The sequence below is a fragment of the Xiphophorus maculatus genome, chromosome 5, assembly GCF_002775205.1.
Source record: "Xiphophorus maculatus strain JP 163 A chromosome 5, X_maculatus-5.0-male, whole genome shotgun sequence".
Classification (NCBI taxonomy): domain Eukaryota; kingdom Metazoa; phylum Chordata; class Actinopteri; order Cyprinodontiformes; family Poeciliidae; genus Xiphophorus; species Xiphophorus maculatus.
In genome coordinates, this window is record NC_036447.1 from 17582367 (window position 1) to 17606711 (window position 24345).

Genomic DNA, 24345 nt, shown 5'->3' on the forward strand with positions numbered 1-24345 from the left:
TTGATGAAGCCTTGGTCATAGCGCAAATTATGTAAAAAATATATTTATTAGCGCAATGTTAAATTTTCATTGCATTTCGATGTCATTCTACTTTTTTTTATTTTTCGATGCTGTCAGATCAATTGCAATACGAATCATTTTTTCTTCTGTTTCCTGGATGCTCCTGCCCCCTTCTGGCCAGAACTGGACCCTGTATTTCTAAAAAAAAAAAAAAAAAAGAAAGAAAGTGAAACCAGCATCAGAAACAATTTGTTTACTTTCTCAGCTCTAACAAGGAAGATCAAGTGCACTTACTTAGGTTTTTTTGTTGCCTCGGGATAAAGGATGACCACTTCCTCCTCCTCTTCATCACTATCTAATATCTCCACAACATCCACTAAAAAAAAAAAAATCTATTACATGATCTGAAACATTTACTTGTGACAAAAAATGTAAGTATTTTATAAACAATTTTTTTATGACTTTCGCACAATAATAAGCAAACCTGTTCTGCTCTTGTCTTCTTGATGCAGTTCCACATCCATCTTTGTCACTTCCTCCACACTGTCCCCTCCACAGCTCTCCTCCTCCTCCTCCTCCTCTTCTTCTTCTAGGCCCCAGGTGTTGCGCAGACCCTCCCCTACCTGTCCGACCCCTGGGACTGGCACCGATGGGGATGGCACCCTGATGAATGGGGTTAAAGAGGCTAACTAAAAAAATATAAATATATATATGACTCTCAGTCTTCCTTTGTTCTTATTTAAGATCAGTTCAGGATACGTTTGAGGTGGGGCTACGGCTGTCTGGACAATGCTACTGGCTGTTTCACTGACATCGGTCATCTCCACGGCTGTCTGGTCCGTTTTCAGAGCTGTGATTCGCTCCTGTGGCATGGACTCCGCAAAACCACACCTCCCACCTGCTTTCCTGGGGAATTACAAAAACACAACACACTGATACAATTACCTCCAAGGATTTTCCAGAGCTGGGACCAAGTCACCGTTTTGCAAATCACATGTAAGTTTCAGGTCTTTCCACCTTTTGTCTCAAGTCAAATCCAAAGTCAAGATCATTTGACAAAATATGCAAAGTAATAACAAACTAATAAACAAACATTTGAAAGAATTTCTAAATTATTTGATCCAGATCATACTCACAGCATAGTGACTGCATGCCCACACATAACAAACAGAGGAAATCATTCAATATTACCAAGTAACTTTAATACTGTAAATCTAGCAAACAAATCTTTTTGGTAATTATCTAAGGAGGAATCTGCAACTATTTGCTCATGTGACCATTTGAGTCATTATTTAATTTGCTAGCAAAAAGGAAAAAAAAAATAGCAATATGTTAGTCACTATATTAGCTTTAAATAATTGTTTTAAGTGCCAAGAGGACGTTATGTGTTGCCTCTATTTAAAGTTTTCAGGCAACATGCTTTACCCGGTTAAATTAATTTCTTTTAGATTGCTTTGTAGAAATGAAATTCTATTTCATTTTTCTTTGTTGTGTCTGTGAATTGTGAGAAGTTACTATGAGCTGGCTGGAATTTAATGTTAGCTTAAAGAAATGTTTAAGTAGCATTCAGAGCAACCCCTTGAAACCAAAAGAAAATCTAATAATTTGTTCCAACACCTGACTGGAGTCCACATCTCTCAAACTAAATACATCACAACCCAACAGCTCACCTGGCAGTCTTGTCGTTTAGCAGAGCTTTGTTGATGAGCTCTGTGATCTCAGACACCTTGACGCTGGCTATTTTACTGCATCTCATCACCTTCAGCAACAGAGGGAAAAAAATGGATTAAAATAACATGGAAAATCAATGCAAACACAGGACCATGATAAAGAAATAATCACAGACTTTCTACTTAATTTGATGGCCTTTTTAACAATCCTGAATGAAACTGGTTGGATGAGCACTGTGCGAACCCTTCAAAGCATTAAAAGTAAACGACAAAAGTTCAGACTGGAAGACTGAACTTTGTGTCTTCCAGACACAAAGTTCTGGAACTTTGTGTCTGGAAGAAGTTCTAGTCTGGAAGAAGTTCTAGTCTTCTTCCAGACTAGAACGCTGGAAGAAGCGTTCTAGTCTGCTCGCCTGCTCTTTCAGTAGCATGATGCCCCCGCTGGACTGAATGGAGCAGATCTCTCTGTGTTTGTTCATGGCGATCATCAGAAGGCCGTCCATCACTCGCTCCTCCCGCTCACACGGGTCAACCAGCAGGAAGGTTCTGCAGAGAGGACAGCATTCACATGGCGGGACTCCAATTTGATTTCTATTTGTTATGTAATAAAGCGGCGACACCCTCAGAAAGATCAGTTATTACAGATCAATAATAGTCGCTTCAGCAGCAATCTGTGAAAATCACTAAAAATTAAATATAGATGGAGAATGATGAGAATCATTTCCAGCTGGAGAACAACACCAAAATATATGTCTGTTCTATTCTACTATTCAAATTTCAACAAAGTTTAACAGATTCTATTCTAAATTTACGTTACTTAGAAATGAATTTGCCATACAAAAAAAAAATTACCACATAATTCAATAGACTAAAGAAAAATGCCTTTTTTGAAACATAAAAACTGTTGACGTAAACTTCAAATCCATAGTAAATTTGATTGTTATTAAATAGTCCAAATCAGTATTTTGGCGCATCTCTCTGAAGAAGCAAGCTAACATCTGGATTTATGTATGGATTTATTTCTGGTATTCTAAATACAGAAACAGACACAAAAGCGAGTCCTCACCCCTGCTGGAAGAAGGCGAAGCTGACGCTGATGGGCATGTGGTAGATACTCAGAGGAATGGGGTCTCTCTCCTCTGGACTATACTGCAGACAGAAAAAAAAAAAAAATGCTGTGATGAAGACATCTGACTATAAAGCCTCTCCTTGTTGGACCCGGCTGACTCACCACCGTGACCTCCTCTCCCTGGATGCTGACGTCGGGTCGTCTGAAGTGGCACAGAGCGCCGATGGCGGCCACGCTGGCGGCATCCATCAGGTTCCCGTCGTTATTCAGCGTGTGGACGTCTACTCTGATCTGCCACACCTGAATCATGGTCACACACAATACAAGGCTCTATCTAGTTGTTTCATAGGCCCTGTGTTGGGGCTCGGGTCAAACATTTTAACAGCTCCGCCCGGCCAGGTGGTCTGTGACTGCGTACAACTGGACCTTTTAAGCTCCCTTCAGAATAAAAGCCAAGGTCTTATTGTGAAGGGAACACATACAAAGCATACAGAGTCACATGTTGTGGAGGACAAGGCGCTCAAAAGTCAGCGTGTCCAACGTCAGTCTGTAAGCGTCGGTGTCCTGCAGGCAGGTTTTAGATGTGTCCTTGTAATAAACCAATTGTTTGACTCAGGTGTGTTGGCACAGAGTGACATCTAAAATACGTAGCACACGAGGCCTTGAGACCCAACCGTGGTCATCAGTGCTGTCAAGGTTTCAAAAAACACACAATGGAGACAGTGTCACCATGTGGGTAAACTTGAATATCGCCATTCAGAAGGTAAAGTTTAAAGAAGACTCATTTAATGTCTGCTTTAACATTTCACACAGTTGCACTTGTACCTCTTTGCACGATCTCCAGTGCTGGGTCGTCTCTCTAAATGTTTATGTAAATCTCACAAAACTTCAAAGAGTTCATGGTGTTCTGTTTTCATACAAGTTGGGGAACCTGTCTTTAGGAGAAGATGATGCCCACCTGCGTCTCGGTCTGTTCCGGTCTCTGGAAATAGTTCCAGTTGGTTTTTAGTACATTTTTATCGAGGATGTCAACAACTGGGCTGTCAACTGAGAACTGAGCGAGGTGAATATGAAAATAGCCTCAAACTAGTAAGGTTCTCTAAAAATAAACATGAAATAGTCTGGAGCCTAAAATGTATGAAGTTTCACCAAAATAAATTTTAAAAATGCTGTCCCTGCCTCCTCAGCTGGGATGTGAGCGGTTTAACTGCGAGTGTTGTATTTCAGCTTAGGAAGTGTGTGTCTCGCCGTGTGCGTCACCTTTTCTCCAGACACCACACACAGGGACTCTGTATCAATGCACTTGGAGTTCCTCAGGCATCTCTCCAGCTGTCTGTTCAGCTTCACTGACAGCTCCGACTGTCTGCAGGGAGGACAAAATCCCACAAATGATTTTCTGCTCCAACAGGCCGACTAAACTCGTTAAGGCGTAATGGAACGCAGAGGGTAAACAAGAGGGGATGGAAAGCTACGCCGGGAGCCGGATCCGTTTGCAGAATAAACCGAATCCTTGGGCTGGCCTCACCTTCCCTGCTCAAAAGCCGGGGAGGCCATCGGCGACAGCTCCAGGTTGAAGAACATGATTCCTTCGTTCGGACGATTTTCCTTTGGCACCACCAGTTCACATGACACCTGGGCCATGACCCTGAGAAGCAGAGACACATAACTCAATCACAAACCAAGTCAATAGTGTGTAAAACCACCTTTTACTGAAATTGTAGCTGAAAGTCTGCTGGGGTGTGTCTCTACCAGCTTGGCACATCTAGAGGCAGAAACTTAATCTTCTTTGTAACGGAAACACAGAACCATATAAAGGAAACAATTTCCAGTTGCACTGGCAAAAGGGGGAATATTAAACTTGAAGAAAATATTGAAAAGATTATTTAAGCTGTAGTTTACAAAAAAAAGTATAAGAGAAAACATCTTCTATTTACTATTGATTGTAAATAGAAGATAACCATAGTTTCCAACAAGAGCAAAAGGAATCAAGCTGAAATTGATACAGTAATAGACATCCTGAATCTTACAAGATTATTTTTCAAATTTAGACAATTTGGATTGTATTTTTGCTTTTGCCAGCTGCAGTCCACCATGATGGATTGGCACCAAAGATAGTGGGAAAGTCTGGACCAAACAGATCACATGTTAGTATCGGGCCTACGCATTTTCCTGAGCTCAAACTGGTTTGCTTTGGTTCCTAGTTCTAGTGCTGACCACACACTCACCTGGTTTGTCCCAGATCCACAAAGCAGCATCCATAGTCAGTCCCAAAAGTGATTTTTATTTTCCTGTAATCATACGTCTGTCGCCCATCCAGGCGCTAGAGGAAGAGACGGCAGGAAGATTAAATTGTACGTGTTAAAGCACTGGTATCTATTCTGGGTGGCGGGTATTTTTCTTACCAAAATACCACTGACATACTGTTCCAGGCAGTATGAGGTTTACTGTCAAGATGCATTGTTACAATAAATGATACACCAAACACTATTGTGCTGGTATATTTAACCTTCAATCCAGAACCAAATAAATGCCTCTTTTTGGCTCTGAACAGTTTACTCCTGCTGTATGTCTTCTCACCTTCCTAAAATATCATATTTAGTAAGCGAGACAAATATGAAAGGGAATTTCTCGACAAGGGGACTTAAGGATATACAAATAGCAATCAATATAGAAATCAATATAGAAATCAAAATAGAAATCAAAACTATATGCACGGATAGTTTCGATGTTTGTTTTAGTGATAAGAAAAAAACAACTCCCGACACCATTCTATCTTCAGAAAACACTAAGAGCACACACTGCCTACTCTTCCTGAAAAATTATATTCTGGTTAGGGTATTTTTTTTGTACTATTTCCACAACTAATAATTAATAACTACGTTACTTTTTGAGATAAGTAAAAAACAGAAATTACCTATTCAGCCATTCTCACAAACCACCCAAGTAAATGCACGTATGTGTCCTCCTCACTTCTTCATAAAACATGTGAGGAAATTATACAACAATCTGGATGTTTTCCAATTTGATTCCTGTGTTAATTGGAAAATGATGGCGACAATTGCGTTCATACTGTTTTCTAGCTTTAGACGAAATAAAAGGATTACAATAAACACCTTTTTCTCCTCGATGGCCTTCAGTATGAAGTCCCGCTCACAGTTGGACATCGGTGTGTCCTTCATGCTGACGGTTTCTCTAGTATATTCTTTTATATCACTTCTCAGGAAACCATGCGGAGTCTGTGTTTACACGTTGCGAGCATGCGCGAGAAAGAACGATTTACGGCACTAAAGCTCGACAGACTAAACACAAAATATATCAACTGAACTAAACGTTTGATCATTGGCGTTAGTGTAGCACTTCCAATTGAGTCAGCTACTGAGCCGAACACAGCCCACATTCACTAACCCAAATCCCAAATAAAGCTGATTTCATTTTACGACATATGCTGCTTTCAATGTAAGCAGGAAATGTGGGACGTCCAAGCTCTATAATAGTCTTCTCTCGAAATGCAGGGCAAAAGGTTTTTATTTTTGGGAGAAAATATAATCAAGATAAAGCGTAGATTAAAAACTAAAGACACCAAGTAAGCTTATTTTATTCTATTCATATTCACATGTTTGTACGGACCCTGACCTTACAGTTTTCCAGAGGATTTTATTTATGTAACTTAACGCTTACTAAATCATTACACATAAAAGAAGCATCTAAATTCAAGGGATAGACCAAGGCTGTGTACGTCCACAGAAAAAAAAATGTAGCAAAAAAAAAAATGCTACAAAACACCGAGCTTTTTGCTCTTTTGGTGTGATAATAATTTAGCTTTGCCGCGCTTACTATCAACAGGCGCTGTTTTCGCTTGTCCATGAACGCATCACTTCAGTTAGCCTGGCATCGCCGTTATTCGGACCAAGCTGTCACTCACGCTCCCTCAGATATCTTCTTTCCCCGGTAACTGTTCCTCGCCAAAACCTGAAGCAGGATAACAGCGCAAGATTCTGACACGGAGAGGCGGACTTCAAAGATTTTTTCCTCTGCGGCTACAACACCTCATAAGGTAAGTCTGAATGAGTGTCTACATCCCTTATAATGCGACATTAATGCTAAGTTAGCCAGCTAGTAGTTACTATTCATTCATTTTTTATTTTTTTTTTTACTGCAAAAACAAACCCGTGTTGCTTCTAATTAAAATGTCGCAGCTTTCTTATTGAACGCCAGCGCGTGTTTGATTGTGGTGCTGCCTGTCTGAGCTCATTAGTTTGATCTGCTAAGCCCATGTTTTGCTAAGGTCTGCTGTCTGTGAGCGGCGCTCCGCGCTGTTAGCATCAGGCGACGGAGCAGGTGCTGCGGACACAGCCGCTCATCCTAAAACCGTTTGGGCCACTGCGGTCCTCTGTGGCCGCCATGTTGGCTCCACAGCCACGTTCTGTTTGTCTGTGTTTTATCGCTGCCAGTGGTGCTGTAACTGTTAAAGAGATCTGCAAGGCGGTTTATAACGTACGAATAAAAATGGACGACTGTTTATCATCAGCGACGCTGGACAGATGTTTGGATTGTTCTAGTAAAGTAAAATCAGCATGTGTTTTTGTGTACTCCATTAGGTTAACACACCTGTAGATCATCTGATTAAATTGATAACCTAAATTAAATCAGTGCAGCTTTTATGCATGATATTTCGAATTTAGGCCTAAACAAAAGTCTTAAATCATCTCCCTTGACTTTATATTTTGTCTTGTAGTTTTTACGTTTTCTCTAGACTTTCAAACTTCTTTTCAGCTGTTGACTGTTTTTGGTCAGATTTCCAGTACAGCCGTTTCCCATTTGTTTTTTTCTGTTTAAGCCACTTTCTGCTTCACTATAAAACCTCAAACTTGTACAAAAGAAAAGAACAAAAAAGTTGTCCTGCTTTTCAGAGAGTAATAATAGGAGTATAGCAAGATTGCGCATTTGTTTGTGTTTTTGGCTACAATGAGAATAAATGTTGTCTTTCTGTTTGAGATAAAAAGCTATTACACATTTTAATGTAAATACAGTAAAGCCTTAGTTTGCCAATATGCACAAAAATGTAGTTTGAAAACCTAAAAGAAAAAAACTGAATTTGCCATGAGAAGAAATAATTTGTGAATAGAAAAGAGAATATAATGAGTGTATCCCCAATTTAATAATTAAAAGTTAAGAACTGCTTGTCATATTGGTTGATCTCTACATGTCAGGAAGATACCAAGACCTAAATCATCACGTCTTTTCCAACTCTCATTTTTCTTCAGTTTATCCTGAACTCAAGTTTAATTTTACAGTTATGTATATATATATTTTTAGTTTATTCCCTATTCACCTACATTCTAGTCTAATAAAATCCAGTCTTAATCTTGGATTTCCTTATATGTCTTATGGTTTTTATGAACATCCTCTGTAGTTATTCTTGGTGCAAACTGAGCCGATGGAGGTGAGTTCCCAACAGGCTCCTCATTTGTGGAAAAAACAGATAAGCATCACATGAAAAATATGGTATATCAGGGGAAGCATGGTGCTTTGCCTGCATCTACAGTGAGGATTTTAATTTCCTGCTCCACCACAAAACAGAGCCAGGCTGAGCTGATCCAGATGAAGCTACTGATATGCTATTATAGGTCTCTCTGAGGCAATATTGAGCAGATTTTTCTGATTGTGTTTCAATGCATGCAGCTCTGCAGTTATACAGTCATGAAACCAGAAGCCTAGATGAGGTAAACTGCAGTTGGCCGCAGAATTTTTATTGTTTCTTAGAGAGTTTCCTTCTTTAGCTTTTGGTCAGCTTTGTACAGAAGTGTTGACTCTTGTATGGATCTTTCAAAGTAATAATTAAGGTGCATTATAAAGATGTGAGACTTCACCTCTGTATCTCATCCACTCACTCTTCCATCATTTTATGTGCTTGTGTTCTCTATTTTTATCACCGACATGACATGAACAGCTCTCCATAAATAAAATCTGTCATTCATCATTCCACATCTCCAGCCCCTTTGTTCTCCCTGTTCAGGGTTCGTACAGGTGCTTGAAATCCTTGAAAGCGATTGAATTACATAATACTTGTTTTCAAGGTTTGGAAAGAGCTTAATAAAGTCCTTGAAAGTTCTTGATATTCAAACTGTCCAGTTTTGTATTAAGGTGCAATCTAACATTTGATTCAAAGCCTAAATTTGGAAAACGTTACTGACATTTGAAACCAGATATTTTCATACACCTAATAAAAAGGAAGACACTTTTTTTTCTCACTGTTATGTCAGACTAAACTTTTGTTGTTTTAGGTTACTTAGAATTACCAAATTATCACCACTTGCTAAATGCCAGAAAGCCTAGCGAGACCATTTTTTATTTTATTTTATTTTTGAATATTTATTATTCCCAATGGCTCAATGACTTATTGATCTGTTTAATTGAAATAAAGAATCATTGTATGTTATCAAAATTGAAGGATTCTTTTTTGTTTATTAGTGTTTTGTTTTTGGACCAGTCAGATGTATAGGGTGTGTGTGAAAGAAACATTTCAAAACATACAATTTTGTTATATTTTAGTTTATCTTGGCAGTGTCGTACGACGTGGAAGACATTATTAATAACAGTAATATACTATATAACATCATAATATTGAGTTGAAAATGTCTTTTTTTTTTTAGTTCATTTGTATTGTTTTCAACTCCAAGGTGTAATTCTTTAAAAAATTGAAAATGCTTGAAAAGTGTTAGAAATTTACTATGGGAAAAGTGTCCGACCTTTGCCTGTCGCTCTTCGTTCACCGTAATCTTTCCTCTCCTCTCTCCCCTTCGACCATTCTTCTCTCCTCCTGTCCGCCTCAGATGAAACTAGGTGGAGGCTGGGTGTGGCGGCTGCTGTTCCTGTCCTCGCTGGCCGTGGCGGCCATGGCGTCCAGCGACGAGCCTTCTGAGGCGGACGTTCTGGACGGCGATGGCGACATGCGCCTCGACGAGGAGGAAATGCAGGTTCTGATGGCGGACGATGACGAAGAGGAGGAGGCGATGGTGACGGATGAAGAGCAGTTTGATGAGGACAAAGATGGAGATGAAACGTCTGAAAATGACGCCAATGTCACCTTCCAGGTCGGGAACAGATCCAACTATAAGTGCATAACTGGATTTTAAACCTTTGATCTTAAATTATAACATTATAATCCATTAATCCCAGGTAACATACAAGACTCCTGTTCCCACCGGAGATGTATACTTTGCAGAAACCTTTGACGATGGGTCACTGGACAGGTAAAATTAGGAGTTAATGAAAATTCTGGTTATATCAGCCCTCACTGTTAGCTGGGACCTGTACGGTTTTCCATACCTGAAAGATTTTTTGGATGTTGATCTGGGCAGATGGCAGCCATCAAAAACAACAAAGGAGGATGCAGATGATGAAATCGCCAAATATGATGGTTTGTAGCCTTTTATCTGCTAATCCTACTGTGTTTTATTTTTATACACCACAGACTCTCAAAGCCCTTCAGACATTTAGATCAGTCTAAGCCATTCTTATTTCTGACTAAATTTTATTTGTCCTCTCCTGTCTGTCTGCAGGAAAGTGGATGGTGGAGCCGCTAAAGGAGAACAAGGTTCCCGGAGACCAAGGCCTGGTGCTCAAGTCCCGGGCCAAACACCACGCCATAGCAGCCATGCTGGACAAACCCTTTGTCTTCCAGGATGAACCTCTTGTTGTCCAGTGAGTTCACATGAGAACAAGATGCAAGTTCTAATAAAATAAAAACATAAATGTCAGAGTTGAGTTTTTTTTTTTTTGTTGTTGTTTTTTTTTATTGCAGGTATGAGGTGAATTTCCAAGATGGTATTGACTGTGGTGGAGCGTACATCAAGCTGCTGTCTGACTCTGGCAGCCTCAGTCTGGTTGGTATTTGTGTTTTATATTCCTTAAAGTTTATGTATTACTGTTTTAGAAATTTTCATTTTCTATCTGTTCTGGCTTGCAGTTCATATTGGATATATTTCTTAACATAATGGCCACCCAAGATTTCAATATTTCCACAGAGTCAGACCGTGTCTGTTTCCACCTTTTGGTTTTTTAGTAGGAGCTTTGGTCTCATCTGGCCAGAAAATATTAGTGTGAAACATTTGTTTGTATGCAACTTTAAGATGTCATTTTATTCATAAAAAAAAAAACTTTTTGCATCTGTCTAACCATGCCATGCTTTTTCTGCCTTCTTCTAATTGTTTTCTCATGAATTTTAACCCTTGTGTTGCTAACTGTCTGTAGGATGTTGGGCAGCTGCTGGGTTGTTAGTTGTCTCCCGCAGAAGATTACTTGCATTGTTAAATTAGCAGAATAATGTGCTGCAACTGATGCAAGATCTTTGCTGATGTTTTTTTTCTAATTGGTGCAATTATTAAGTTCTAGGAAATGTTCTTTATATGAAGTTTCAGACTTATATTTTGCAACAATCTGCAGTAACATTAAGTAGCAAGTGACGACACAACCGTCTCCATTTACTTTTTTTTTGGTTTTGTTTTGTTTGTTTTTTTTGTCAGGACAAAAGGGAGCAAGTAGCATCGACCTAACTGGTGATTTTGTGGTTTCAGTGAAATGTTGCCAAATCAGTAAAGTTATTGATCATATTGATTTCCTTCTTGTTTACGCATGCAGGAACAGTTCCATGACCGTACACCTTACACCATCATGTTTGGCCCTGACAAATGCGGAGAAGACTACAAACTGCACTTCATCTTCCGCCACAAAAACCCCCTGAACAAAGACATGGAGGAGAAACACGCCAAGAGGGCCGACGTGGACCTGAAGAAGTTCTACACCGACAAGAAGACTCACCTCTACACTCTGGGTGTGTGGCTGATTGACGAGCTGCATTTAATTTTTTGATCCTGTGGGGATTTTTTGTGTGCGTGTGTGCACTCCTTACTTTTGTCTGCTTTCAGTCCTGAACCCAGACAACAGCTACGAGATGTTCATCGATCAGTCGAGCGTGAGCCGTGGCAACCTGCTGTACGACATGGTGCCTCCTGTCAACCCGCCAAAGGAGATCGACGATCCAAATGACTCCAAGCCGGACGACTGGGACGAGAGGGCCAAGATCCCTGACCCCGAGGCTGTGAAGCCTGATGACTGGTGATTAAGTTTTGTCTCTAATATGAACAGGCAGAAGTTTCACCAAATGTTCTGGCCACGTTTAACATTTTTAACTCAAATACTGTTATAAAAACTTGATGCAATACACAACCACACAACTACATCCAGAGTACAAATTGTGTTAATTTATTAAAAATGACACAAATATTAAAACGGTTCCTTGACAGACCGTCGCATGCCTTTTAGAATTTTACATTAACATCTGAGAAACACTTGGATTCCTTTTTGTTTCTCGAATGTCGTTGAACCCTTTTGCAGCAGATCAAATTATGTCACATGATCAAAGTTGAAGATCTTTAAAAAACTAAGAGAGAAAAAGAAATAAAAGTAGATTCATATAAAATCTTTCAGACATAAATCAAAAAAGTGCTTAGACACATTTTTAAAAATAAGTCAACCAACACTACATACAAAAAGTTAAGGAACGTATTTTTTTCATAAATCGTTTTTCTTGTTTGAAAACAGAATCCACGGTTCTCAAACTTGGTGGGAATAGTTGAGGCTATTAATGAAAACACATTTCGTGTCCAGCCTTGTACGGTGTTCAGCCATCAGATCCTGGTCACCAGACCTCCAGGACCAGCTAATGAAATATTCATGTAAAAGTCTTAAGAGATAAGAAGTTGGACCTTGTCATCTAACATAAAAACAAGAGTCAAAGTAAAAGAGCCCAGAGGACAAGAAGTTTTTATGACTAGAGGTAAACATTTCTGGAACCCAGACAGTTCTTTCTTCAACAAGCTAGAGAAATTATTCATCCATAAACCTTTCTACACATCATCTATAAAGCGGTGATTATTAAAGGTCTTTAAAACACTCCGGACGTTCTGAGCCTCAAATGAAATCTGTAATTGCATTTCTCTTTGTCTTCCAGGGACGAGGATGCTCCTGCAAAGATTGAGGATCCTGACGCCTTGAAGCCAGAAGGATGGCTGGATGACGAGCCAGAGTTCGTTTCCGACCCAAATGCAGAGAAACCAGAGGACTGGTGGGTCCTTGAACTGACCGGCACCAACAATGTGTTTTTGATAAAGCAGACTGATGTTTGTCTGACTGCTGTTTGGGGGCAGGGACGAGGAGATGGACGGGGAGTGGGAGGCCCCGCAGGTTCCTAACCCATCCTGTGAGACGGCTCCTGGCTGTGGCGAGTGGAAGCGGCCAATGATCAACAACCCTCAGTATAAGGGCAAGTGGAAAGCCCCTCTGATTGACAACCCCAACTATCAGGTAACGGGAACTCTTCTCATAAGCTGTCCGTATTTTTGTGACGTTCCTGTCATGAAACCTCGTCCGCTCTGCAGGGAGTCTGGAAGCCGCGCAAAATGATGAACCCAGAATATTTTGAGGACCTGCAGCCGTTCAGGATGACTCCGTTTAAGGCTTTGGGCCTGGAGCTGTGGTCCATGACCTCAGACATTTACTTCGACAACTTCATCATCACGTCTCACAAGGAGGTGGCTGACCGCTGGGCCTCAGACAGCTGGGGGCTGAAGAAACTGGTGGCCAGCGCCAACGAGGTCAGTGGAGGACGATTGGGCCGATCGTGTACTGTCCTGTTTCTGCGAGGCTCATCTCTGGTCTCTTGTTTTTAATCCTGACAGCCGGGGATATTTTCTCAGCTGCTGATGGCAGCGGAGGAGAGACCCTGGCTTTGGATAATCTACATCCTGACAGTCGGTCTGCCCGTCGGACTGGTGGTGCTCTTCTGCTGGCCGAAGGTGGCAAGAATCTCCTGATCTTTACCAACATGAATCCATCTCGTAGGTCCTACTTGACTCGGCTGTTTTCATTTCCAGAAACCAGTAGACGACTACGTGTACAGACGGGTCGATCAACCGCAGTCTCACATAGAAGAGGAAGAAGAGGAGGAAGAGGGAGGAGAAGCAGATGAGGAAGAGAAGGAAGCTGGAGCTGGAGAACCAGCAGCAGGTGTGACAATTATCTGTTGGTGTTTCAACTTCGCTGCGGTGTTATCCTTCACCCTCATCATCACCGCTGCTTTTCTTTTTAAAGCACAAGACGAAGGGGAGAGCCAGGAGAATAACGGACAGGGAGACAATCAAGTGGGGGCTGATAATGAAGAAGAAGAGATGGAGGAGGAAGAGGAAGAAGAAGAATCGGAGGAAATCAAAACTCCAGAAAGAACATTAGAAGATGAGGTGAGAGTCTCGTGTTCTGTTTGTTTGTGGTAAATCTTTCCGTAAACATGGAGGCTGGAAATATTTCCCCACCAAAACAACTTGTTGATATGACGATCTGATGTTTCATATAGTCTCCAGAATGTACAGAAGACGAACACATGCTAGCTAACATGAATATCTGGCATTAAGTGAGGATTCAAGAGGAGTTTTGCCGAGCAGTCAGTAGCTAATCCTCCGGAGAGGATGCAAGACTGATGAGGTGTCAGATTTTTAGTTTTGAGATTTTCAACAGGTTTTGAGTCGGAGTTGTTTTAAAATTTGTCTTGGAACAGTTAAGGTTTTAGCAGCTGTTTACTGGGGTCGGGTTCTGATATTAAATTATTGTCATTTTAAAACTTTTATGGCTTTCTTATAGTTTTTAACAGGAACTGTACAATACTGAATCACAGTCCTAATTGCAATATCTGTCATCAATATCACAATCACATAAGGCAGCCAGGATCAGTATTTAGTTGCACATTATAATTCAAGTGCCATGCATTCATAATACCAGACAGCTGCCTAACATTGTAACACTCTTGCTTTCTCTTCGTTGATACTCCTCCGATTCTCCAAGCTGAGATTATTTGGTCTGCAGGTAGGATATTGCTTAACTACCCCACAGAACCCCAATTTAGACAAACGTTAATGTGACACACGCCTAACGGTGCAACCAACGATTATTTTAGAAACTGATTATTCTGAGGATTAATTGGATTTACAGATTGACACATTCTACAGATTTGTCATTTAACCACATAAGCATTTTTTACACAATAATAAAAATACATTAGGAGATGCAAATAAATAATTTAATTTTTTTTTTAAAATAAGAAAGTAAGCATTTTAGTGCTTGAAATGCAATTGTATAGCATTCCTTTAGTGAATCTGGGGAAAACATGTACAGGCAGGTGTTCTTATCTTTAATGTATTTCTGGTTAATAGCTTCTCTGAATATGTATTTTTTTTATTAGTAAATGGCCTTTTTTTGAGTCTGTGCTCCAGTTAACAGTGAATCGATTTCTAAATCAGTTGACGACTATTTAAATCCAATCAAGCATTTCAGCCCTGCAAACATGTGAGCCTTGCAGTTTCAGCACTCCTATTACAGCTTGACCAATAAGGACAGAAAAGTGTAATTACTTGTGGATGATCCACGGTGAAGACAAAACTCGCCCTTCGGTTTCAACTGGGTTAACTGAAAGTGACTCATTTGTCAACTGCAGCTTCTCTTTTGTCAAATCATTCAGCAGAAAGATGGAGGTGACGTCGCTGGAGAGAGCCACAAACAAGCTGTCAGAAAGAGGAGGGTACGGAAAGACTGAGGCGAGCCCAACGTCTGCTGTCTCTTCCTCTCTGAAAGGGGTCTTCTCTGTTGTAGCTGCTCCTTCCTCTCTGAGTGGAGCAGCACGGCGTTTCCTCCAACCCCAACGGTAGCCTGCAGTCACCTGGCTGCCCCATCTGTGTCTCAGCTCCACCCGCCCCACTCTGCCCAGGTTTGCAGCCTCACAGACCCACGCACCCCGTCCCGCGCCTCTCCTTCCTCCCGTCCGCTCAGCCGAATGAGCTTCCCGGAGGTTACGCGTTACTTCCGCCGCCACTTCTAGCTTCCATTAATCTTTTTTTTTTTTCTTCCCCCCCTCACCCCCACAATCTTATTCTATTCCAGAAGTCGTCAAAAAGTCGGCATCTTCCACCTCTGTTTTTCACTTTTTCTCTTCATAAACCATCAGTTTATGAAAGCAGCAGAGCTCCAACACAGCTGATCACTTTTTTTTTTTTACCGCATATCGGAGGGGCCCTCTCTGAGGTTATTCACGTAAATCCTTGATTTGAGGGGAAAACTTTGAAGTTCTTGTTTTAAAAATGTTCGAAACTGAGCTGAGAGCGAAGGTTAAGATACATCTCAACTTAGTTAAAAGATTCCAGATAAAATGCATTGCTAGTCTACATTTTAGTTACGGTAGTTTGTAATGAGCATCTGTTACTTTATTTTTTTTTGTGTTGAGTTGAAAATTTCCTCCGCTGTTCTATTTATTGGTTTCGACTTGACTGTTTCTCACCAGTATGAATAAAGGTTTTAATATTAAAGTGTTTTAAGGCTTGAGGCAACTTTCCACAAATATGTGCCACTGATGTGCTTACTGTGAGCAGAGGTCTGTGAAATATTTAAATTGAAAATAGAAAACTGACAGTCAATGCTTGCAGCTAAAGTAGCATTATTTCTTTGCCTTGGCAGGAAATAAAATAAAAATTAAAAAAACCGCAGCAGTGCTTTCCTCTTTGAGCTGGGGATTAGATCTGGGAGACACATCGATCTTTGTTTTTTTTTTTTTTTTATTGTCGTCTAAAGCTTTTGTAGTTCACCCTCCAGCCACATGTTGGCACTTAACCCGTTTACATTTGTTTGCAACTTGTACATTTGCTCTTGGAAATAAAACTATTTAATACAAAAACAAATCTGATGCATTGCGTTCGTTTTGGGAAATATTTTTATTTTACTGTAGTAGGTCTGTGCAGGTGATAAGACTTGGAGTGCTAACTGTGAGATTTTATTAAACAAAAAAAAACATTTAAAGGCAAATGTGGACACAAGACATGACTAGCTAGTGTGTAAAAAGGAGGAAATTAGCATGCCAGCATGACACATAACTGCTTAAAGTATAAAAAGTAACCTTGAAAAGCCACAACACAGCCTTTTGAACTTTGACTTTTACAAACCTGAATGCATTTAATCAGCATTTGGCTTGATAAACTGACAAAGTCAGACATGAAACAAAAACAGTACATGGTTTACAAAATGTTACACATCTGAAAAACATGGCATGTCTTCACCCCCTTAACTCTAATGCCTTTAAAACCCGGCGATCACAGACGCACTCCATCCCATCTGAGTTTGAGCTATTTTGTAATATGGGCAAAAAGGCTCTAGATGTGCAAAGTTGTGGACAGGCATGCTCCAAAATCCTAAGCATTGACTCAAAGAAGGACTAAATACAAATGCAAGTCAAACGTGCACAAATAGACACTAGGTGGTGCTAGAACACCTGCCCTTCTTCCTCTGAACCAAACAAAGTGCCCTTCTGAAATAGTCGTTTTGATTTCCTTAGTGTAAAGCCCAAGGTAGCATTTTCTGGATTTAAAAGCCTACATTACCAAGCCCCCATATATTTGTATCTTTGCCTATATTAAAATCTCTCACTACAGCTCCATGTGAGCACCTTCCCTGCCAAAACGTCTCTGCACATCACTGTTAACCAGGATGATCTCATGGAACCAATCATGAAAGTAAAACTAAAGCTTCTTTCTCGCAACAGACCAGGATTCTCGATATTTATTTCCTTCCAATAAATAATGGCCGTTGTCCTCTACTTTGGTCTATCACATACAATCCTATTAAAATACATTAAAATGTGATAGAAGCTGCTTTTGTACAGCACCGTGTTCACACACAATTTTGAAGCGGCATCAAAATCCAGTTTTCATTCACATTAATCTTTTCGACTCCCCTTTCCTTTGAGGCGGCGGATAGCTTGGACACGCCCTGTCTGCCGCTGCGCACTGAAGATGCGTTTTAACGCCCGTCTCCTACATCCCAGGCCAAACCGATCGGATCAATACCACTCTCAGCCCGTCTTGCTGCTGCTCTGAAAGTATCTCTTTCTTCCCTCGTCATCGTGTTACTTGACCTGTTATGTTCCCTCCATCACTATTAGAGGATCAAGGAACCAAATCTCGGTTGCATTTCCATCTTGAATACCTAAACAAAGATTTTAGTTGCAATGAAAACATAATTGATGGTGTAGCTTTTAGCCTCTGTGCTTTCCTTATTGACGCTCTGCAAACTTCCTCAGCTCTATCCAGTTTACTGCTAAATATAGGGACATTTCTTTAGATATGTTAATACTTAAGATATTGCTTAAACATGCCATTATTACACATTTTTCATTCTGCATAACACTGGTCAGCAAATGAACTGCAAGTAGAGGAAAACAGTTGAGCATCATGAGATACAAGACCAACTGAAATACCAGATCCAGCTGTCCAACAACAGAATATACAAAAATAAATTAATTTAACGCTGATAATAAGGTTCACGGTAACAAGGTTGATGTTAAACTCATTTTAGAACATTATGTTTTAAATTGAGGCACAATAACATGTCCCAAAAAATAAACACAAAAGAAAAGTATTTTACAGACGTTATTTTCATATTTACATTTGTTTAGTTCTGACTCAGGTAAATGGTTACGGGGATCTCCAACCCCCTCCGCTCTGTGCCACCTTCTGCTCGACTCCGCCTCACTTCCGCTTGCTCTTGGTGTCGGTGGTCTGGAAGACGCTGGAGGCCGACATGAGGTTCTCGATGTACTGACCGAGGACCTGATTCTCCGACTTCAACTTCAGGTTCTCCTCTTTGACCGCGTCGACTCGAGCCGACAGATCTGAAACATGATAATCAGACTTAAAGTCTGTTCGGATGTTACACTGACACCCCGGAGATCTTGCAACAAGTTTCTGAAAACTATTCATACCTTAATCTTTTTCACTTTTGTCGCAACAAATTAATGTATTGTATATGATAGACTAACCAAGGAGAACAATTGAAATGGAAGGAAAATACAAAGAAGTAAAAGCTAATCGATAAATCCAGTTCACATATGTGGAATTTAATCTCATCCAGCTGTTCTGTGAACAACATGGTAACTCCTCCAGCGTTACCTCTAAGCTGTGCACTGAACTAACCTCCCCTTTATGCTGGTTTGTTAGATTGAGTATACTCATATCCAACAGCGAAAAGTTTATTTTATAGTGTTCTGGTTGGTTAGGGCTTTGTAGCATCTCTTAACAAATGTGACGAGTTCCCATCTGGGATAGGTAAAACTTCCTGTCATTAAAAAGTAGAGTGGAAGCTTTCGTCTACCTTCCAGTGTGTGCTGCAGCTCCAAAACCTGGTTTATCAACCTTGTCTTCTCCTCCATCTCAACCTGGTTCTCCAGGTCTCCTGAAACACAAATTTATAGTGTTACAATTAAACGTACAGTAAATATAACAATTCTATCTAACAAAACTGGCATAAGATGTACCATCTATGTCGCAGTTCATGATGAAAAGCTCGTCTTGCTGTTGAGTATACAGGGCTGCAGGTCCTCTGTCGGCTAAGGAAGAAAGGCAGAGATCAGAATGGTTTCCAACAAGCTGCTGACTAAACGGGACGGTTTGAACTTCTTTTAAAACTATTACCAAATTTATTTGTATAGCACATTTCAGCAAAAAGGACATTAAAAGTGCTTTACATGAGGAAAATATAAAACACATTGCGGTAATATAACAGAGGAAAGCGATAAAAAGAACTGGATCATTTAAAGTCTTGTACAAAATTTCCTTAATTTCCTTAAGGTCTTTCATCCAGTATAAATGGGCTTTCATTGATTTTTCATTCATTTGAATGTTACTTATTGCTTAATCCCCTCAATGCCAACCATTGAGTCACATAGGCATAAAATTGCTGGTGATGAGCCAGTATTTTGTCCAAACATGAACAGGCAATTAAGCAAAGAAGTAATTTCAAACTGAATCTTTAAGCGATTTCACAATTTTTTCCCCTTTACTCACTTGGTTTAGTGCAAAATACCAATGATGACAAAAGCAACCAGATAATTCTCAAGCAAAACTTAGATAAAAATTGGTTGTCGGTTGAAGGTTAGCTGAAGAAGGAAAATATGGATAATATTTGTCTGGGAGGAACATTTCCCCCCCATGTTTGGTATCAATTTAAAAATCACAGAATCTGGAACGATTTGTCTCACATCTGTACAACAACCTGATTCCAAATTAGTATTTCAATGGCTTTGTGTGTCCACATACAGTCATACTGGAAAAAAAAACTACCTTAAATTCCTGGGTTTTATGCAACCCATCATTTTGTTATTGCCTTTGTTTATTAAGTTTTGCCATGGCGGAATCTGTGCATTCAGGTATTTCAATAAAAACCTGATTATAATATACGAAGCTGAAGTTGGTTTCTGATTCGGGAAATGGCTAAAGGACGATTCCACCAAATAGTAATCTGAACTGTAATAATTAATAATAATTCATATGATTGGATACAGAGACTGGAATAAAGATGTAGCAAAGAAGTTCACTTAAAGACCTTCAAAAAGTTAAGAAATTTAAGATTCAGACTGCTTTGAAAAATGTCTCTCCAGAAACAAAACATATGAAAAAGGTAGTAAACACATTTTTTTCCAATGAATGTAAATGAATAAAGAGATTGCGACCGGACATTTTGTATTAGAAAAGTTGGATAATAACAAGGAAAGGATTAAATTCGAAATTATAATAGGTACTAAAACTGCTATGAGAGCTCAGAAAACCAGAGTTCAGGTGGCTCTGGGCGAGTGGTGATGGGTGAAGACACCGCGCCCTGGATGTCAATGGTGAATCCCTGTCTGCTTTCTGCGAGCACGATTCATTTCACCACTGAAGTCACGATTTAATGAACCAGGATTGTGTATGTACAGTTGATCATTTGTGACAAATAGCTACATTTAAGAACAGCAACTAGACACCACGAAACCTAAAAGCGTCATAATTTTAGGCTAACCGAGCCACAGCTAAAGAGCCTGTCCGATCATGGGGTTCTGTAAGTTAGCTTTTAAGCTAATTAGCTTAGCGACTAGCCATGCTAACCACATCCAGCATCAAATGCAGAGTAAAAATGTGACGCGAGAGCCGCGGAACATAAACCGCGTTTCCAGACTCGCATTTGGAAGAGACTCTCTGATCAATAATTTGAACATTGGGTGTTAGAAGCAAGCCTCCGAACTGGTTTTGAGTTATTTACTGCTGGTGACTACTTTTAGCTTCATATAATCCAATTTAAACAGCCAGGTAAGAGTTCTCTCCTCATCGCTGTAGGAAACAGAAATGACATTTACTTACCTACAGTAAAACAAAAAAAAGAACCACCTTTACGCTTAGCCGAATTACTCTATGATGTTACTGTACCCAGTTGATGATGAGGAAGATGACGACAGCTGATATCTTTAAAAAAAACAAAAAAAAAAAAACTGAACCATGTGTGTAACAACATCTACCGAAAGGGGGCGCAATACTAGCAGCTCACAGAAATACTGTAGGTAAACCATCAAATCTCAAGCAATGAGTAGAGCAGCCCCTGGCTGCGGCCTGTAGGTAGAGCTACTGGAATAAGTGAGGCAACAGTTGTATGGCAGGACGATTGAGGCATTTATCTGATGCCTTTTATTCCAGAAGTATTATTTCTTCTGTTGGCTCGCTCGTTCTCTCTCTGCGTTACTGAAAGAAACATTTCACTTGTATGTTTTTTTTTTTGTCAAAAATTGTTGATTAAAACATTTTTTATCCTCTCTTAAGAAAATAAAAATCAAAGAGAACTTTACCATCTTTGATCAAATTAGTTAGTAGCCTAATAAAGACGTGGTATACAATTAGGGCTGTACAATATTAGAACATCTGGGGAGGGCGATATAATGGTAAACAATAGCAATGACAAAATCAGTTGTAGTATATGCATTTTTTTCTTCTTTCCTCTCTTTCTCAAAGTGCTTCCATAAGGTGGCCTTCTTTACCATTTTGGGTAATATCATTACACCCAATGTGAGCTTCTGCTGTCATGAGACATTGTTCAATTAAGTTCATAACACTTGGATTGTTGTCCAACAATAACTGCTCTCCAATCTGTCATTTGAGATATGAATATTGTGCAGACTGCCATTGAACAGTACTGCTTAGTAATACATTTCATATGGTCAGAAAACCTATTTATTTTAGTCTAAATGGCATACTAATTGTATACAGTTATACATTGTAAGATATGTGGATTTGTGTGTTGAGCAGTAAAGTTCATTATAATGGTAACACAAATTATTAACCAGATTTATGAAACTAATTCTGCTCTTGCTGCCATAGGAGTCCTGACCAACTGTAGCAAAATGGATAACATTACAGCATTTCTAAATCTCATTTCGCACTGGAACCTTGTTTGTCAAAAGATATATAAGTTGAACTTATATATCTTATGACGTACTGTAGATATGATTATATAAGTTGAACTTCATCATACTCCTTTTCAGACTTGCAGTCACCGAATAAGTGGTCTGTTTACATGTATTTGACTATGTAAATTTGATAGTAAGGTATTGTATTTACACTTAGAAACATGAAAGTCTTTATTATTATTATGTTTGTTGGTGATATGTCTGTCTGAAATAAATTATCATCATCATCATATATGTGACAATTCTTGGTTTGATCTATGAAGCACTAAGTGGTTTGGGGTTAAAATCCATTTTTAAGTTGCAGGTCAAATTCAAACAATTGGTGACCCCTCAGGTCACAGAGACCTGTGTACCCAGTGTTCCCAGGACCAGAACGAAACAAATTGAAGACGTTTTTAGTTGTTAATCCTCTTTAGCTCTAGAACAAACTCCCTGAAAACCAGAGTTATGCAGAAACTGCTCTCATTTAAATCAGAACTGAAAATATGTTTCTTTACGTCAACACTGTTTGCCTCATTACTAATGAGTGATTAATATTAATGAGTGTTTCACGTGTCGTCCTCAAGTGCTTCCTCTGATATTTTCTCATTTAAGTCAAATGTTGTGAATCAAGCAGAACCGTACAAAGCAACTCTTAAAAAATGATTCTGGCAAGTTTTAGTCTCATTAGGTGTCCAATAGTAAGACAAATGCCTATATGGGTCAAAGTGCCTATTTTTAACACAGTCACATTTATTAATTTTCAGCTCAAATTTGTGGTGTGATCTGATATTTAGAAGTGGAGAGAGTTTTTAGATGAGAAAGTTTAACTGGATGAAGTATTGTTAAGAGCTACGCATTCGTCCTGTTCCTGTCAGAGCACACCCACACAGCCACACCATCTGCCTCATGGCCCTTTGTCCCGTCTATCAGGTGTGTAGTGAGCTGACTGTAGGACAATTGTTAGTTTATTCAAATGTGGACAGTTATGTCACACTCGTGAATCACTCACTGTGAATTTCCTATGCAAAAAACAAACAAATTCTAGCTGAATTTGAAACCGGTTCCAGAGGAAGGATCTGGTCTCTTTAAGAGATCTTTAAAGGTTAAAAACAACTTCTGTACCTGAGTCGTCTGCCAGAGAGATGGTCGTAAACGTCCCATCATCCATGTCCACGTTGGCCTCGAGGGCCTGAGTCTCTTTGTCGTCCTCCAGCTTGGATAGTTGTTTTTTTTTTGTAGTTTTGTTTTTTTATGTCACAATCCTTCATTACCGCCAGTATTTCCAGGTTTCTAGCTCCCTCTTTCCTCCTGTTTTCTTTCACTTTTGTCCTGCCTGCTCACGCACCTGCTACTCGAATCGTCCGCACGAGCTTGGTTACCTGTCCTACCTGACTGGCAGCTCAGGTTACACTGCTGTCATGGCAACACCTGAAGCACTACAAGAGACGATCTACAGGAAAAATACCAAGGGTCAAAGATTAAACTCCAGAAGGCTCATGTGAAACACACTCATAAACGTGCACTTAAACTTGACATTAAGAGTGCTTTTAGTGACTGACTTGTAAACAGTCTGCAGCTCACAGGATGGGGTGGGAAGGGTTACCTACCGGTGTTTAGCTTTGTTTAAGCTTATTTAAGCTGAACACTAAGGAGTAGAGCAGTAGATGGCTGCAGTTGGTCTGTGGGAGCAACATCTGCCCTGCTGGTTAACTCTGAATATTGCAGGAGAGAGACAAACTCCATCGTGTTTCAGCTGAGATCAATCTGGAGAGAGGATTCACAACAATCCCTCATGTACAAACATCTGTACCAGACGCAGGCTGATTAATTTGAAAAGTAACTATTTAAAATAAAATTTTAAAAAGTCAGTTAAGGACAAACATGATCCAGATCACCCAGATAGCTGGGGTTTTTTTGTCATTTAAAACTGTGTTTTGATTTTAGTCAGACTATCTTTCTCTGGTGCTACAATTTATTTGATAGTCTGAAACATTTAAGAGCAACAAAATGGGGAAAAAAAAGATGTTTGGTCCTTCATGGGCGGATCCAACAAGTTCATGCTTTGGTTTGCTCAGGTTTTTATATCTAACGAAGCAAACAAACACATGTTTCCAAAATCAGAACTGGGAATGTTTATTGTTGTTTCTTTTCTTAGAAATAGTTCCTTGTTAACCTTACGTGAGTACGTCTTAAGTGAGATTTTTTTATTCGTCTATTATGCCTTTTGGGTTTTTAACTCAATACTGAGGGAAGAGTTGCAACCA

At 39.7% G+C, this 24345-nt stretch overlaps 3 protein-coding genes across 5 annotated transcripts; 1 reads left to right on the forward strand and 2 right to left on the reverse strand.

The window, feature by feature from the left end:
- Positions 1-27: 27 nt before the first annotated feature.
- On the reverse strand, positions 28-6078 carry exosc9 (exosome component 9). The gene is made up of 12 exons (XM_005803066.3): positions 5853-6078; positions 4965-5059; positions 4265-4384; positions 4000-4102; positions 2902-3039; positions 2737-2819; positions 2084-2216; positions 1671-1759; positions 760-906; positions 485-663; positions 295-376; positions 28-198 (listed from the first exon to the last, which is right to left on the reverse strand). The coding sequence occupies exons 1-12, from the start codon at positions 5916-5918 to the stop codon at positions 135-137; spliced, it is 1299 nt and encodes a 432-aa protein (XP_005803123.2). The 5' UTR covers positions 5919-6078; the 3' UTR covers positions 28-134.
- A 513-nt stretch (positions 6079-6591) lies between these two features.
- Positions 6592-16517, forward strand: LOC102238396 (calnexin-like). 2 transcript variants are annotated; one of them, XM_023333951.1, is made up of 15 exons: positions 6592-6793; positions 9573-9833; positions 9919-9992; positions 10101-10159; positions 10302-10443; positions 10544-10625; positions 11380-11572; positions 11667-11856; positions 12752-12865; positions 12948-13104; positions 13179-13394; positions 13479-13595; positions 13674-13806; positions 13891-14036; positions 15311-16517. In XM_023333951.1, exons 2-15 carry the CDS (start codon positions 9573-9575, stop codon positions 15380-15382), a joined length of 1956 nt encoding a protein of 651 aa, XP_023189719.1. In that variant the 5' UTR covers positions 6592-6793; the 3' UTR covers positions 15383-16517. The 2 variants fall into 2 exon arrangements, with proteins under 2 accessions (XP_023189719.1, XP_005803077.1); XM_005803020.3 differs by having other exon boundaries at positions 6593-6793; positions 15308-16517.
- Positions 16518-16531: 14 nt separating this feature from the next.
- On the reverse strand, positions 16532-23475 carry LOC102238131 (short coiled-coil protein B). 2 transcript variants are annotated; one of them, XM_023333952.1, is made up of 4 exons: positions 23204-23475; positions 19145-19216; positions 18982-19062; positions 16532-18502 (listed from the first exon to the last, which is right to left on the reverse strand). In XM_023333952.1, the coding sequence occupies exons 1-4, from the start codon at positions 23247-23249 to the stop codon at positions 18360-18362; spliced, it is 342 nt and encodes a 113-aa protein (XP_023189720.1). In that variant the 5' UTR covers positions 23250-23475; the 3' UTR covers positions 16532-18359. The 2 variants fall into 2 exon arrangements, with proteins under 2 accessions (XP_023189720.1, XP_005803076.1); XM_005803019.2 differs by lacking the exon at positions 23204-23475 and adding an exon at positions 21003-21104.
- Between the last annotated feature and the right edge of the window lie 870 nt (positions 23476-24345).